The sequence below is a fragment of the Ceratotherium simum genome, chromosome 10, assembly GCF_057802395.1.
Source record: "Ceratotherium simum simum isolate JZ-2026a chromosome 10, ASM5780239v1, whole genome shotgun sequence".
In the NCBI taxonomy this organism is placed as follows: domain Eukaryota; kingdom Metazoa; phylum Chordata; class Mammalia; order Perissodactyla; family Rhinocerotidae; genus Ceratotherium; species Ceratotherium simum.
The window spans coordinates 82565494-82578286 of record NC_141909.1 but is presented as its reverse complement, the minus strand read 5'-3'; the positions used below and the strand labels follow the sequence as shown (position 1 = coordinate 82578286).

Sequence of the window (12793 nt, the reverse complement as noted above, 5' to 3'; positions counted from 1 at the left end):
CCCTCTCTTTTGTGCCTACCTGAAAGATAAACCTTTTCAAAAAAATTTCCAAATCTATATTCCCATTAATCCAGATGAATAAATTAGTACATGAATAATAAATGTATACAATTAGGAATAATTATAACTAGTACAATGATCAAAATAAGGAATTTTATATTAATATCTATCTTATTAATCTGTATATCTTATTCAAATTTTGTCCATTAATGTCCCTTACAGCAAATGGAAAAATATTATTTCTTACCTTGGATCCAATCCAGGATCATAGTCCATTATTTCTTTAAAAATTTTTGGCTTTTTTTTTCCCCTCTCTTCTTCTGAGACCCCCAATTCCAGATACATTAGACTTCCTGCTATTGTCCTGTGGTCACTGTGGTTCTATTTATTGAGGTATTTTTTAGTCTTTTTTTCCTTGCTTCATTTTGGATAGTTTGTTTTGTTGTATCTTTAGTTTTACTAATCTTTTCTAATCAACTGTTAGTTCCATGCCGTGTATTTTTCATCTTAGATCTTGTATTTGTTATCTCTAAAAGTTCCATCTGGGTCTTTTTTATATCTTCTCTTCCTTGCCTCATTATGTTCATGTTTTCTTTACTAATTTCGTTCATATACCAGCATATTTATCATAGCTCTTTTAACTTTTTTGTCTACTGTTTTCCTATCTGTCATTTCTAATTCTGTTTCTACAGGTTGATTTTTTTAAATTATATAATGAGTTATGTCATGTTTTGAGCAGTGCATTGTTTCATATGTTTTGTCTAGTTTTCCAGTTATTAAAGGTGAGAGGTTAAATCTAGTCTCTTACTCATGGCTGGGAGTGGAAGTCCTGTCTGCTTTAATCTGAAACAGTTCCCCAGTCTTTGTCTTTAATGACCTTGACATTTTTTAATACTTTAGGACATTTGGTAGAGTGCTTCTCAGTTTGGATTTGTCTGATATTTTCTCAAGATTAGATTGAGGTAGTGCATTGTTTGGCGTGAATACCTCATAAGTGATATTGTTTCCTTCTACCAGGAGGCACGTGATTAATATCTGTTTGTTATTATTATTGACTGTATGTTACTTGGGTTCACTTGGTCAAGGGGAGGTCTGTCAGATTTCTCTAGGGTAAAGTTGCTGTTTTTCCCTCTGTATTTATTAAGTTTTTGGGGATGATATATTTGATAACTATGTAAATATCCTGTTGCTCAGCAAACTTTTCACTCACTATTTTTAGCATCCATTGTCAATTAGAAAAATTTTTAAATTACAAAAGTAGTATATATGTGTTGAAAGAAAAATTGTAAACTATGCAATAGTGAAGAAAAGTAAAACATTATTGTGTGTATATCTTTTAGACCTTTTTTTCTCTGCACAAACATCTTGCAACAGGTTAATTTCAGGACTTTAGTGAATAAATGGAGTATAAGTTTTATTGAATTTGTCTCTTAATCTTCACTTAGTATAAAATTTAGTACAATATCATGTCATTGTTGAAGTTTTATCTCCTTCTAATCAGAATTCTTCACTATTTTTGTACTTTGAACTCCCTTGGTAATATGGATAGGCTAATTATCAGAATATTATTAAATGCATAAAATAAAATATCTATGATTATAATTAGAACCAATTATATCAAAATACAGTTATCAATATTTTTTAAAATTTTGAAATGTAATATATATACTTTATCAATGCATTAAGTAATAAGATATAGTGGTTAATAACTATAATTTTTTGAAGTAATGTTGAACACAAATGATGCATTGAGCTGTCTGCCAGTACTACATGAAAAGCTGGGGATTTTTATTTTTGACAAAGGCACAGGTTCTGCCAAGACTGATGTGGTTTGTTGCCTCCAATTAGAATGAACGAGAATGTAACATTTAATTTAGATGTTAATGAATATAAAGATAATATTTTTTTCTATACAACGTCATGGACCCAAGTTTAAGTTGTATTTGAACATGGCTAGGAAGTAGGTTCTGTGCAGACCGTATCTTTGTACCCGTTTCCTAGATTAGATGTGCAGTAACAAGTATATCAAGCCTTTATCTCTTGAGCACGTTCCCATGTGGTCCACTCACTTGGTCAAAATGTACTAAATGAAATGTATTACTGATGTGTAAAAGGAAAAATTGGGAAGTTTTAAAATCATGTGATAGTTAATTTTGTTATTCACGTGGAATTGGTTAAAGTAAAAAGAAAGGCACTGTTTTTCAGTGAGTAGACTGAAAATGAGCCAATTTGCCATAAACTCCTCCTTATATTTACCTTACTATATCTTGTGTCAATCAATTTTAGCTCATTTTTTTCACTGAATTTATAAGTAGGTTTATTTTTTCCCATGCCTGAATGGGGAGTATATTAATTGTGAATTTGTTCCACTTTATTTCATTCCTTTAAATCACTCAATGCATGTTTATAGGATGCATAAAGTTTAAATATGATTATTTTGATTGTTTACATATGAAGCAGAGAAAACATGGCATGAATGTATATTTCTTTTTTTGCTTCTGTTCTTCCATTAAATGGGTCGTTTTGCTTTTGAAGTAGTGGTGGCTATGAAAGTGGCTGTGTTAAAATATTTTCAATATTAATGATTCTATCTTTCTGATAGTACTTTCTCATTCTCTTCAGATAAAAGTATTTGTCAGTGTGGACCAGTTGCTTAGCTCCTTGTTTACTTGACCCAATTCAACTGGTCTACTTTTTATTGGTACGTTATAAAGCTTACTAATTACTTAACCATTCTCCCAATAAAATCATTGTCAACTTGAAGGATGTTTCTAATAAGGTAAAAAAAAAATCTAATCCAAGATTAGATTAGATGGTTAGACTTCACTTATGTTGGTAAAAGAATACTTTATAGGTGCTGCTACATGGAGGTCTCATACGTAAATCTGCTGGGAACTGCTTTATTTTTCTCTCTGTAATCCTGCAATACAATGGCAAGTGTCCTGATATTTTTAGTGTTCCTAATTTGTACTGTGGTGCCAGATTTTAAACATTCTTTTATCTTCTGTTGTTTTATTGATATGTTTTCTTTGATCCTTTTCCCAATATAAAAACTTAAATTATAATATAGGTCTCAGGAAAACGTGTTGTTATTCCAAACAAAAAATACAGAGCATTCTCCTCTTTTGTCCTTGTAAATTGGGAGAGTTGTAATTGGACTTAATGTATTTGCAGCTATTCTTTTTTTTTTTTTTTTTTTTTTTTTTTGTGAGAAGATCACCCCTGAGCTAACATCTGTTGCCAACCCTCCTCTTTTTGCCGAGGAAGATTGGCCCTGGGCTAACATCCATGCCCATCTTCCTCTCCTGTATATGGGAAGCTGCCACAGCACGGCTTGACAAGCGGTGGGTCGGTGTGCGCCTGGGAGCCGAACCTGCAGTCTCCGGGCCGGCTAAGTGGAGCGCGCGAACTTAACCGCTATGCCACTGGGCTGGCCCTTGTTTGCAGTTGTTCTTATTTGTTCTTTGTTACCATTCTTTTGCTGTTGATAAGAGCCTATCAGAGATTGAAGAATGAGTTGATTTTCACTTTGCAAAGTAAAACTTAGGGCTTCCTTTAAGTGACATTTGAGTAAATGAGGAATAGGCAGCATGGGTTATTTTTTGTGGTACCAGAATGAATATAATGTACATTCCTGGTGAATAAATAGCTATGTTTTCTCATACCTGTTCTATTTCTTATATGCTGAGAAAGACTTTTTCTTTTTTTGATGTTGATGTTAGTTATTTGTTTTTACCTTCAATTTATTACCTTTATTTTCTAAAATGCTGTGGTGCTCATGAAATTTATCCATGCAGTTTGCCCATTTTATGTTATTTTTGGCCTGGTTGTCATCTTCCCTGACATCTATTATTCATCCATCCGTGGAACATTTTGAGGCTTCTTATATCATCATATTATACTAGATGCTGTTGGGTATGAAGATGAGTAAAATAATCTTAACGTAGGGTGGAAAGATGGATACAGTTTTTTTGCAACATGATCTGTGATATTTGATTTAACTGATTATGACAGTTTTGTAACCACTCAGAAGAGATCAAATAGAAGTTGCACTTAAAGGCTTGCCTTTCCTTGTTTGATTTCTAATTGTGACTGTCAAGTTAATTTTTTAATACAAGCACGTCGGTTCATCTGAATTGTATTTTTGTAGACTGTCTATATTTCCATGATATTGCTTTTGTCTAGTAATTTTCAAAGTATACCTCCTTTGGTCTTACCTTCATGTAGAGCCATGCGTTGCTTAACAACAGGATACATCCTAAGAAATGTGTTGTTAGGCAATTTCATTATTGTGTGAACATCATAGGGTGTACTTAACACAAATCTAGGTGGTATAGACTACTCCACACCTAGGCTCTGTGGTACTGATCTTACGGGACCACTGTCGTTTATGTGGTCAGTCGTTGATCGAAATGTTATGCAGCATGTGACTGTATTTTATTTCGTTTCTTTGAATTATGTCAGTATTGGCAAATATTCACCCTTGCCAGAAGGACTGACTTTATTATTATCTATTGACTAATTATTAACTTATAGTTAATAGCCAAAAAATCATTTTGAATGAGGTTTTTTTACTTTAAAAAGTAGAAAAAAAATTTATAATTTATATATCTGAAATTTATATAATGTTATAAACCAATGTTACCACAGTAAAAAACATAGATATTTATTGCAAACATGCAAAGTTTGTACTAAGTGCTGGAGTACTAAGGACTGTGCAAAAATACATGAAAAAGACTAGCCAGCATTCCTAATTTGTGATTTAAACAAATAAAATGAATACAAATACAAATAAAATGAAACAGTAAAGAGGAGAAGGAATGGAATGGAATAGAAAGATAAAATGAGGAGGAAAAAAATTTATACTTTATTCGGTTAAATGAGGTTTTAAAAGTAGTAGTTAGGTAAAACAGTTTTAAGAGAAGTACCAAAAGTGCTTGTAACAGTGGTGACTCAATGGAAAAAGTATTTAACATCTTCAAATTATTCCTCTGAAAGACTGTAGTCATTTGATTAGTAAGCCTTACGTTTTGTAGGTCCATTAATTTCTTCTGTCAAATGACAGGGAAATATGTCATTGTAAACGGAAAACACTGTACGTTTCTTTGATTTTCAGTTTTTACTTGCCAGTTTGTAGGGATTGTGTTAAACTAAATTTATGGAGAAAAACACTATTTTTGAGGGAGACTTAGCTGAGATCATTACTTTTGTTAGAAGCTAGGTTAGCTACATTGCAGTTAACAGTTTGCATCCAGATGAGGACTTCTGACCCACCAGACTTGATTAGAGATAAACAGAATTGTTTTGCAGAAAGAGCAAGTGTAACGAAAAATACAGTATTTTTTTTCCTAGTTAAACTGTGTTTTTCTTAATTATCTTTTTATGTTTCCAATTTTAGAAATATGGAAAGCTGACCACCTGTACTGGTTGCCGAACACAGTGCAGGTTTTTTGATATGACTCAGTGTATAGGTCCTAATGGATATATGGAGCCATATTGTTCAACTGCTTGCATGAACAGTCACAAGACAAAATATGCAAAATCACAAAGTAAGTTTCAGGTATTTGGAAGTTAAAAAACTGTAATAACATGACTAATTTCTTAACTACTCTTTCACCTTTAACTTTGTTTTTATGCTTGTTTTTAACTGCATAAACTGTTTATTTTTATTATCACACTAAACTTTCTTACTGCAAAGATTTTTAATAAAGTTTTGATTAGTCCATATTTCTTTTAATTTTTCACTTATTGGTGAAGTTCTGTCCATGTCAATGTTCTTAGCTAAAATTGTTTTTCCATCCAAACATTATTAACACCGAGATTGTTTCATGTTTCTGCAGACTCTTCTTTTATGACAGTATTTTTTAAGGTATAAATAATCTTGGTAATTTATAAAAGAATAGTTTATGGAAGGTTCCATTAAACTATTCTCAGAGGTCAATTAAGTTTGCTTTTTTTTTTTTTTTTAACCTTTCATTGCTTTATAAAAAAATCAGATATGTACCTTTTCTCTCCTAGGTTTGGGAATTATTTGCCATTTTTGTAAGCGAAACTCGTTACCTCAATATCAAGCCACAATGCCTGATGGAAAACTGTATAACTTTTGCAATTCCAGTTGTGTGGCTAAATTTCAGGTTTGTTATTGTTATTGTTACCCCCGCCCCCAATAAACTACACATAGAAAATAAACAGTGTAATATGCTTTATCTTTATTTAATGTGCTAATTTTTACATACTTTGTTGAGGGTCAAATTGGAGGGTGAAGATTCTAGTGTCACAGTAAACAGTTGCACCAGCTCTCTACTACGACAGAAAATCTAATTAACTTTTTAAGTGTTACTTATGATATAGACTTAGAAGTTAAATAAGTTTTAATATAATTGAGCTCAGTGCCTTACATGTAGTCTTTTCTTAGTAGGTGGTTTGAATAACATGTGACTCTTATGGGGAATTCTGTTTTATGATACATGAATGAAGGACATAGGTGTATTTAGCCTGGAAGTGAAAAGCATAAATGTTTTCCTCGTATGTTATAAATGTGCCATGTAAAAAGGGGATTGGACTTGTTACAATAGGCCCTAATTTAGTACAAGATCAGTTTCAGGGAGACATTTTTCATTTTGGTAAATGTAAAGAAGAACTTTCTGACATAGTTCTTCTTCATTGTTGAAGCACAGTTAGTCTCAGAAGGTAGTATTACTGGAAGTATTCAAACTTAAACCAGTTGACCACTAGGAAGGAATAGTTTAGAGGGGATTCAGCATTAGTTAAGTGGTATGAGTAGATTTACCTGTTTCATGTGAAAATTTCACAATATTACTCAAAGGTTTAAATGAGTGCATAAAGCCATGCTTCATGAGTTAATTCATCCAACAATTCTACTGTATTGCAGGCACTGTGCTCTATGTTACTTAAGAAACTGTATTTTCAGTTTAATTAAATTATGTTACAATAGTTATTATAACAGTTACTAGCATTTAAATTGAGGTGATTTTGAATTCAGCCAGATGAATGTTGTTTTTGTTAATAGTTATATCCTCTACTGAGCTTAGGTGATAAACCACATTCAAGACTAAACTTTTATTTTGAAAGTTGGACTCATGGCCATTGAAACATCCTTAGAGTGGTAAATATTCCTTCTGACTTGCTGGCTTTTCTTTTTTTTTTTTTTTTTTTTTTTTTTTTAAGATTTTATTTATTTATTTTTTCCCCCAAAGCCCCAGTAGATAGTTGTGTGTCATAGCTGCACATCCTTCTAGTTGCTGTATGTGGGACGCGGCCTCAGCATGGCCGGAGAAGCAGCGTGCCGGTGGGAGCCCGGGATCCGAACTCGGGTCGCCAGCAGCGGAGCGCGCTCACTTAACCACCAAGCCACGGGGCCGGCCCCTTGCTGGCTTTTCTTAAACTAGAAATTAAGGAATAAGGATTAATTAGATGAGAGAATAAGTGTGCTTCTACTTGACATGCTACTTGTCAGATTTTAATTTCCTTTATTCCTTTTTGATGTTGGGTGAACTGAAATGTTGATTAAAAATGTTTTAACTACTTTTTTTGATTAATTGAAACTTTTACTATCCATGATTTAATGAGACCATTCATATATATACATTGTATATTTTAAAGAAACACTTGATTTAGACTCGTTTCTGAGGAGATAGGCATCCAGATAAGCCTATCGGCAGCCTCATCACTCTGTAACTCTGCATTAAAGTAGTACAAAGTTGACAAATAGAAAAGCAGCATTTTTCCCTTTCTCTTATCTTAAAGCAAACCATAGATTTTGAACTTTGTCTTCATTAGATGTTTTTCCATTTCAAAGTAAGATAATAGGATAGTATTTCATTTGTTTTGAAAGAATAATTAACTTCGGGGGACTTCAAGTTTTTGGAAACACTAGGGGTAATGTTGCTGGTTTTTATTGTAAAAATTTATTCACCTGATAGTGTCTTAAATCTGCATGTTTTATTTTTTCACAAATTTTAATTGTATTGTACAACGTTTATAGAAGTTTTTAAAATGATAAATGTTATTTTCTCCCTCCACTGCCAGCTTGAAAAAATTTTCATTAACTATTTCACATTTACAAGATTGTATGTAATATGGATTAAAGAATGATAAATATCAGTGTACACACCACTCAGGTTGGAAATTATAATGAAATTTTTAAGCCCATATATGCTTATATCTTTTTCTATTCTGTAAATTGTTTTAACTTTTAAAAATGTAATAAAACTAAAATAAATTCCTGGTATCAATACCAGTCTGCAAATCTTTTTTTTCTACCTTTGTATAAGAAATGATCAATTTTAAAAAGTAATATAGACTGTTTTCACTGATGGACTTGGAATGAAAATGGTGGTAATAAGGCAAGTGGGACAAATCATTAGTAAATTAGCTATTGGAGAGAGAACTAGGAGCTAGGTTTTTTAAGCATTTATTTACTAGTTCAGAACTTGGTTAACTAGCATCACTATTATTTGTTTACATTTTCTTAAAGAGAAAAAATTATAATTGAACGGTATGATGTTTTTTCCTTTTTCATATTATTTTATTTTAAATACATAGCGGTAATCCTGTGGTAAAAAATGAATTTCAATTTCGTAAAACTAAGTTAGTATCCTAGTATAATTTTTAAAGACAAAATTCAGAAATGTGATTTTATGTATTGAGGAAATATTTAAGCAAAATACATACTATTTTCTGGACATAGTTGGTATTTGACAACAGTCACAAATAAAAATGCTAAAATCCATGTTGGACTCAGTATGTTTTGTTCTTTATTTTAGGCTCTAAGTATGCAGTCATCTCCAAATGGCCAGTTTGTAGCCCCAAGTGATATTCAGTTGAAATGCAACTATTGCAAAAATTCTTTTTGTTCAAAGCCAGAAATCCTGGAATGGGAGGCAAGTCATATTTTGTTATGTACATTATTTAGTGCTAAAATAAAAGTCTAGTAAAATAATTGTGCATTTCCGTTTGAGAATCTATTCCTTAGTGGATAAAGATTAGTTTTTTAAGATTTTGTGATGATTGGATTATTTACTTATTTATGTGAGAGTGGCACCAACAAAGGATCTGTTTCTTTTTAGGTCACACAAAAAATTATTGAAATCATATTCACTGTATATTATGTTCATAATAGTGTACAGAATGTCATTTTGCTTAGTTACATATCTGGAGTATCTGTACAGTATTTTTCACATATTTCCCCCCATCCTTATAAATATTTTCTGTGAACTATATCTTGTATTGCCTGCTACCTGTAAAAATTAGAATTTATTAGTCATGTACCATGTTGTCATTTGACATTTTATAATTGTGTTTTAATAAAAGAACCCTAATGTAAATTTATTTTTCTTTTCTCATCACTCTTGCCTTCACTAGTCTGTTAATTTACTTTGCCATATCTTTTTGCAAAAACTGTGATCATTAATTTTTGTTTCAATAAGAGGGCAGTAATAGATGGATGGATGGACAAGGTGGCTCTGGCTGAACATTTCTTTCTTGAGCAATGTCATCTTTGGCCACTCTTTATTTTCATCTTTTTTGAGGGCATGGAGTATATAATAAAATGGTGTATAAGATGGAGTACTAACAACAGACTGCTCTTGAGCCAAAACTTCTTAGTGGCTGTTGGCAAGTCACTTAGTATGTGAGCGTTAGGCAAAAGGTGATAGGCAGAACTGGACTACATGATTTCTAAAGTACTTTGGAAATATGAAATTTTATTGTTTTAACACTTTAGTCCCTAGAACATTTTTTAGTTTGTTATTTTGTTTGGTGCTGTCTCGAGCATTTAAACCAGTTATTCTTTGAGACTGTTGTTGGCACCTAGTGATGATTTTTAGTGGCTAATACCCTCTTTAAATCACAACAGGAAGAATATTGAAGCCCCAATAAGAGAGAATAAAGGAATGGTGGGGAATGAGGAAAGATATCCATAAGCAAGGACATAGAATTGTATCATGTAGGAAATGAAGATCCTGCATAAACTGAATTTTGATAATAACTAGATGAAAATGAAGTCGTTTCCACCATCTCTGTGTTAGTGCTACTCCGCTTTTGTAGTCTCATTGCTGTGTTGCTTTTATTTACGTGGAGGTTAAGTGTTGAAAGGAGTTAAGAAACATTATCAAACTGAATAAGAGTTGAGCCTGTTGCCCAGGTGATTGAGAATTCAGAGGCCTCTTGCTTCTCATTCCATGGTTGGCAGTTGTGGTTTCTTTGTTGCTCTTTTCCTCTTATAAGTTATATGTCCATGATGGGGCAACTTTCCATGATGATTGCCTTACTACTTGAGTAGCTTCCTAGATTCTTTCACCTTTCTTGTTTCGGTCTTCACATATCTTTTCTAAGTGTTAGGTAGATGGTTTAGACCTAGCCTACATCCTCCATAATAACAGAGGGGGATAAGCTGCTGCCCCGCAAGTTTTAACTTGTTCCTGTTTGGCTGGATATTTGAAAAGTAGCTCTGGCTATTGTGGGTTTGGGGCCAGGAGAAATAACTAAATAATTTCTAACCTTGCTCTGTTCAAGGGAACCAACTCCATCTTAAGCTTAGCAGCACACTGTATGATGGCCCCAAATTGAATACTTGACCCCTAATAGGTCTCTTACTATTAAGCAGTGATAGAAATGTGATTGAGCCTACTTGACTATACTCAACAAAGAATATTTCTTTTTGAGTGAAAACATTATTAATGTCATAATTCTCATCTTTTTGTGGCATACCCATGTTATATCTTCAATTGCTTTCTTCTCATTTTTCCAGTTCTCTTAGCAACACCAGACTGCCATCTTGTTTTAGTGATACTTGAACTCTTTCATGGAGTAATTTTAGGGTAGTTAATGGTATAGAATTTTGTGGAGGTGTCTCTAAATATAGCAGTGAATTAGTTACACAAGGTGTCTGTGGCGTATAGGAAATATATCCTCCAAGATTACAACATTAAGTAGGTAAATGATTTAACTTTGTTTCTGTAAAAGTGGCTTGTTTATTTCTTAAACTTGTTCTTGAGGTGGTTGTCATATACTTACCAAGGTTCCCATTGTGCATTTAGAACAAAGTGCATCAATTCTGCAGCAAAACTTGTTCAGATGACTATAAGAAGTTGCATTGCATAGTTACATATTGCGAATACTGTCAAGAGGAGAAGACTCTTCATGAAACAGTAAATTTCTCTGGCGTTAAGAGACCTTTCTGTAGTGAAGGCAAGTGTATATACACTGTTGTTCATACTCTTATTAATATTAAATGTTAATTTTTTGCCAAAATATATAACTACGTATGTCCAGTGTAGCTGTACAGATTAGCATAGCTGAACAAAAAAATTGAGTTCGCTTTTTTACAGACTTGTTTTGTTAATTTTATATGTATTTGTAGACCTCTGGGCCTCAAGGTGTTTTATCTTTAAAAATTTGGTAACCTATTTTTCCTTTAAAAGGAAGTTTTGAGGATAAAATAAGAGCATTATCATACCGTGTCATTTCAAAACTTACAAATTGTGATCTGAAAGTTGTTTTTCCAAGTGGATGAGAATTATGTTCCATTGGATCCATTTCCTTGCCCAGCTTACTGCCTAGCCTACAAAGGTTTTCAATATACTAGAAAGAAAATCACATGTGGCACCACTACTTATATAGTAAGTGAATACTTACAGGGAATAAGGATTGACACTGGCTTTTTAAATAGTACATTGGAGAATTCTCTTTCCTCTCATTTATACTTTTGCTGCTCTGGTGTCAGGCAGCAAATTATAGAAATGAACTCCAGTTCTCATTCTAATTCTGCAGAGAGAGGAAACCAGGATTGTAGCTATGGGATTTGGGCTCTTGTTATTATTACTTTTCCCCAGAAGTCACATTCTTGGTCTAAGCTGCTTTCACTTTCTTTCCTTCTTTTTTTTTGGCCCCAGGCACTAAACTCCCAGCTTTCTTATCTGCTATCCTTATCTATTATTTTCCAGTTAGTTTTTTTTTTCCTGGATCCACTTTTTTTTATGGATTTCTACTGCTGGTTAGGGGCAAGAAAAAGGTTGGAAAATCCCAAATGCCAGCAGTAGAGAATGACAGCAATATCAAAAGATGATCAGTCCATTCAACTAGTGCCTCCGTTTATATATCATACATATCACGTATAAGGTTATATATGTAAGAGAGTACTGCTTATAAAACAAGACGTTCCTGTTTATATAGGTTTAATTGGTATATTTCATCTGGAATGAAAGGTAACCATGTTTACTGTTAAGATCACAGCTATAATCAAAAGTGACATGTTTCTTTGAACAGATTGATTCTGCATTAACTCTTTTTATACCTGAGTTTTTGTGCAGTGACACTCTTAGTTATTCATAAGTCTAAATGTATTCATAAGTCTAAATGTATTGGTGTTGATGGCTAACATACATATCAATGATCTTGTACCATTTGGATTATATGGATTTTACTAGAATGAATAGATAAGTAGCAGCACTAGATAATTGACATTTAAGAACATAATTTTCAGTTGGAGGGACTCATAACTTTAGATGGGTAATAAAAGGTTAAAAAGGATATGTGTCTTTTTCCTGTTTAATAATATATTTTGTGCTTTCTCTAAGTGCACCTAGTTCTCTGCTGGAACCTGTCAGAAATAACAAAACATATAATGCCTGGTACTGCTATCAAAATCTAGTTAGAAAGAGAAAGCTAATAAAGGTAAAATATTAAAAATGTTTTTATAGTTGAAGGTAACAGAAAAGAAGTTATAGGACAGTATGTAAATAATTACCAAATAAATTATATAGAAAACAAT

General features: G+C 32.6%; 1 protein-coding gene across 3 annotated transcripts in view; it reads left to right on the top strand.

Annotated features, from left to right (window-relative positions):
- Window positions 1-12793, top strand: part of ZMYM2 (zinc finger MYM-type containing 2) — a 104504-nt gene that overhangs the window by 48654 nt on the left and 43057 nt on the right. For all 3 annotated transcript variants that reach the window (XM_087436340.1, XM_087436339.1, XM_004435238.3), the window contains 4 exons: window positions 5399-5549; window positions 6019-6134; window positions 8787-8903; window positions 11061-11211. In XM_087436340.1, the coding sequence (XP_087292466.1) occupies window positions 5399-5549; window positions 6019-6134; window positions 8787-8903; window positions 11061-11211 (535 nt within the window). The remainder of the gene's footprint in view (window positions 1-5398; window positions 5550-6018; window positions 6135-8786; window positions 8904-11060; window positions 11212-12793) is intronic.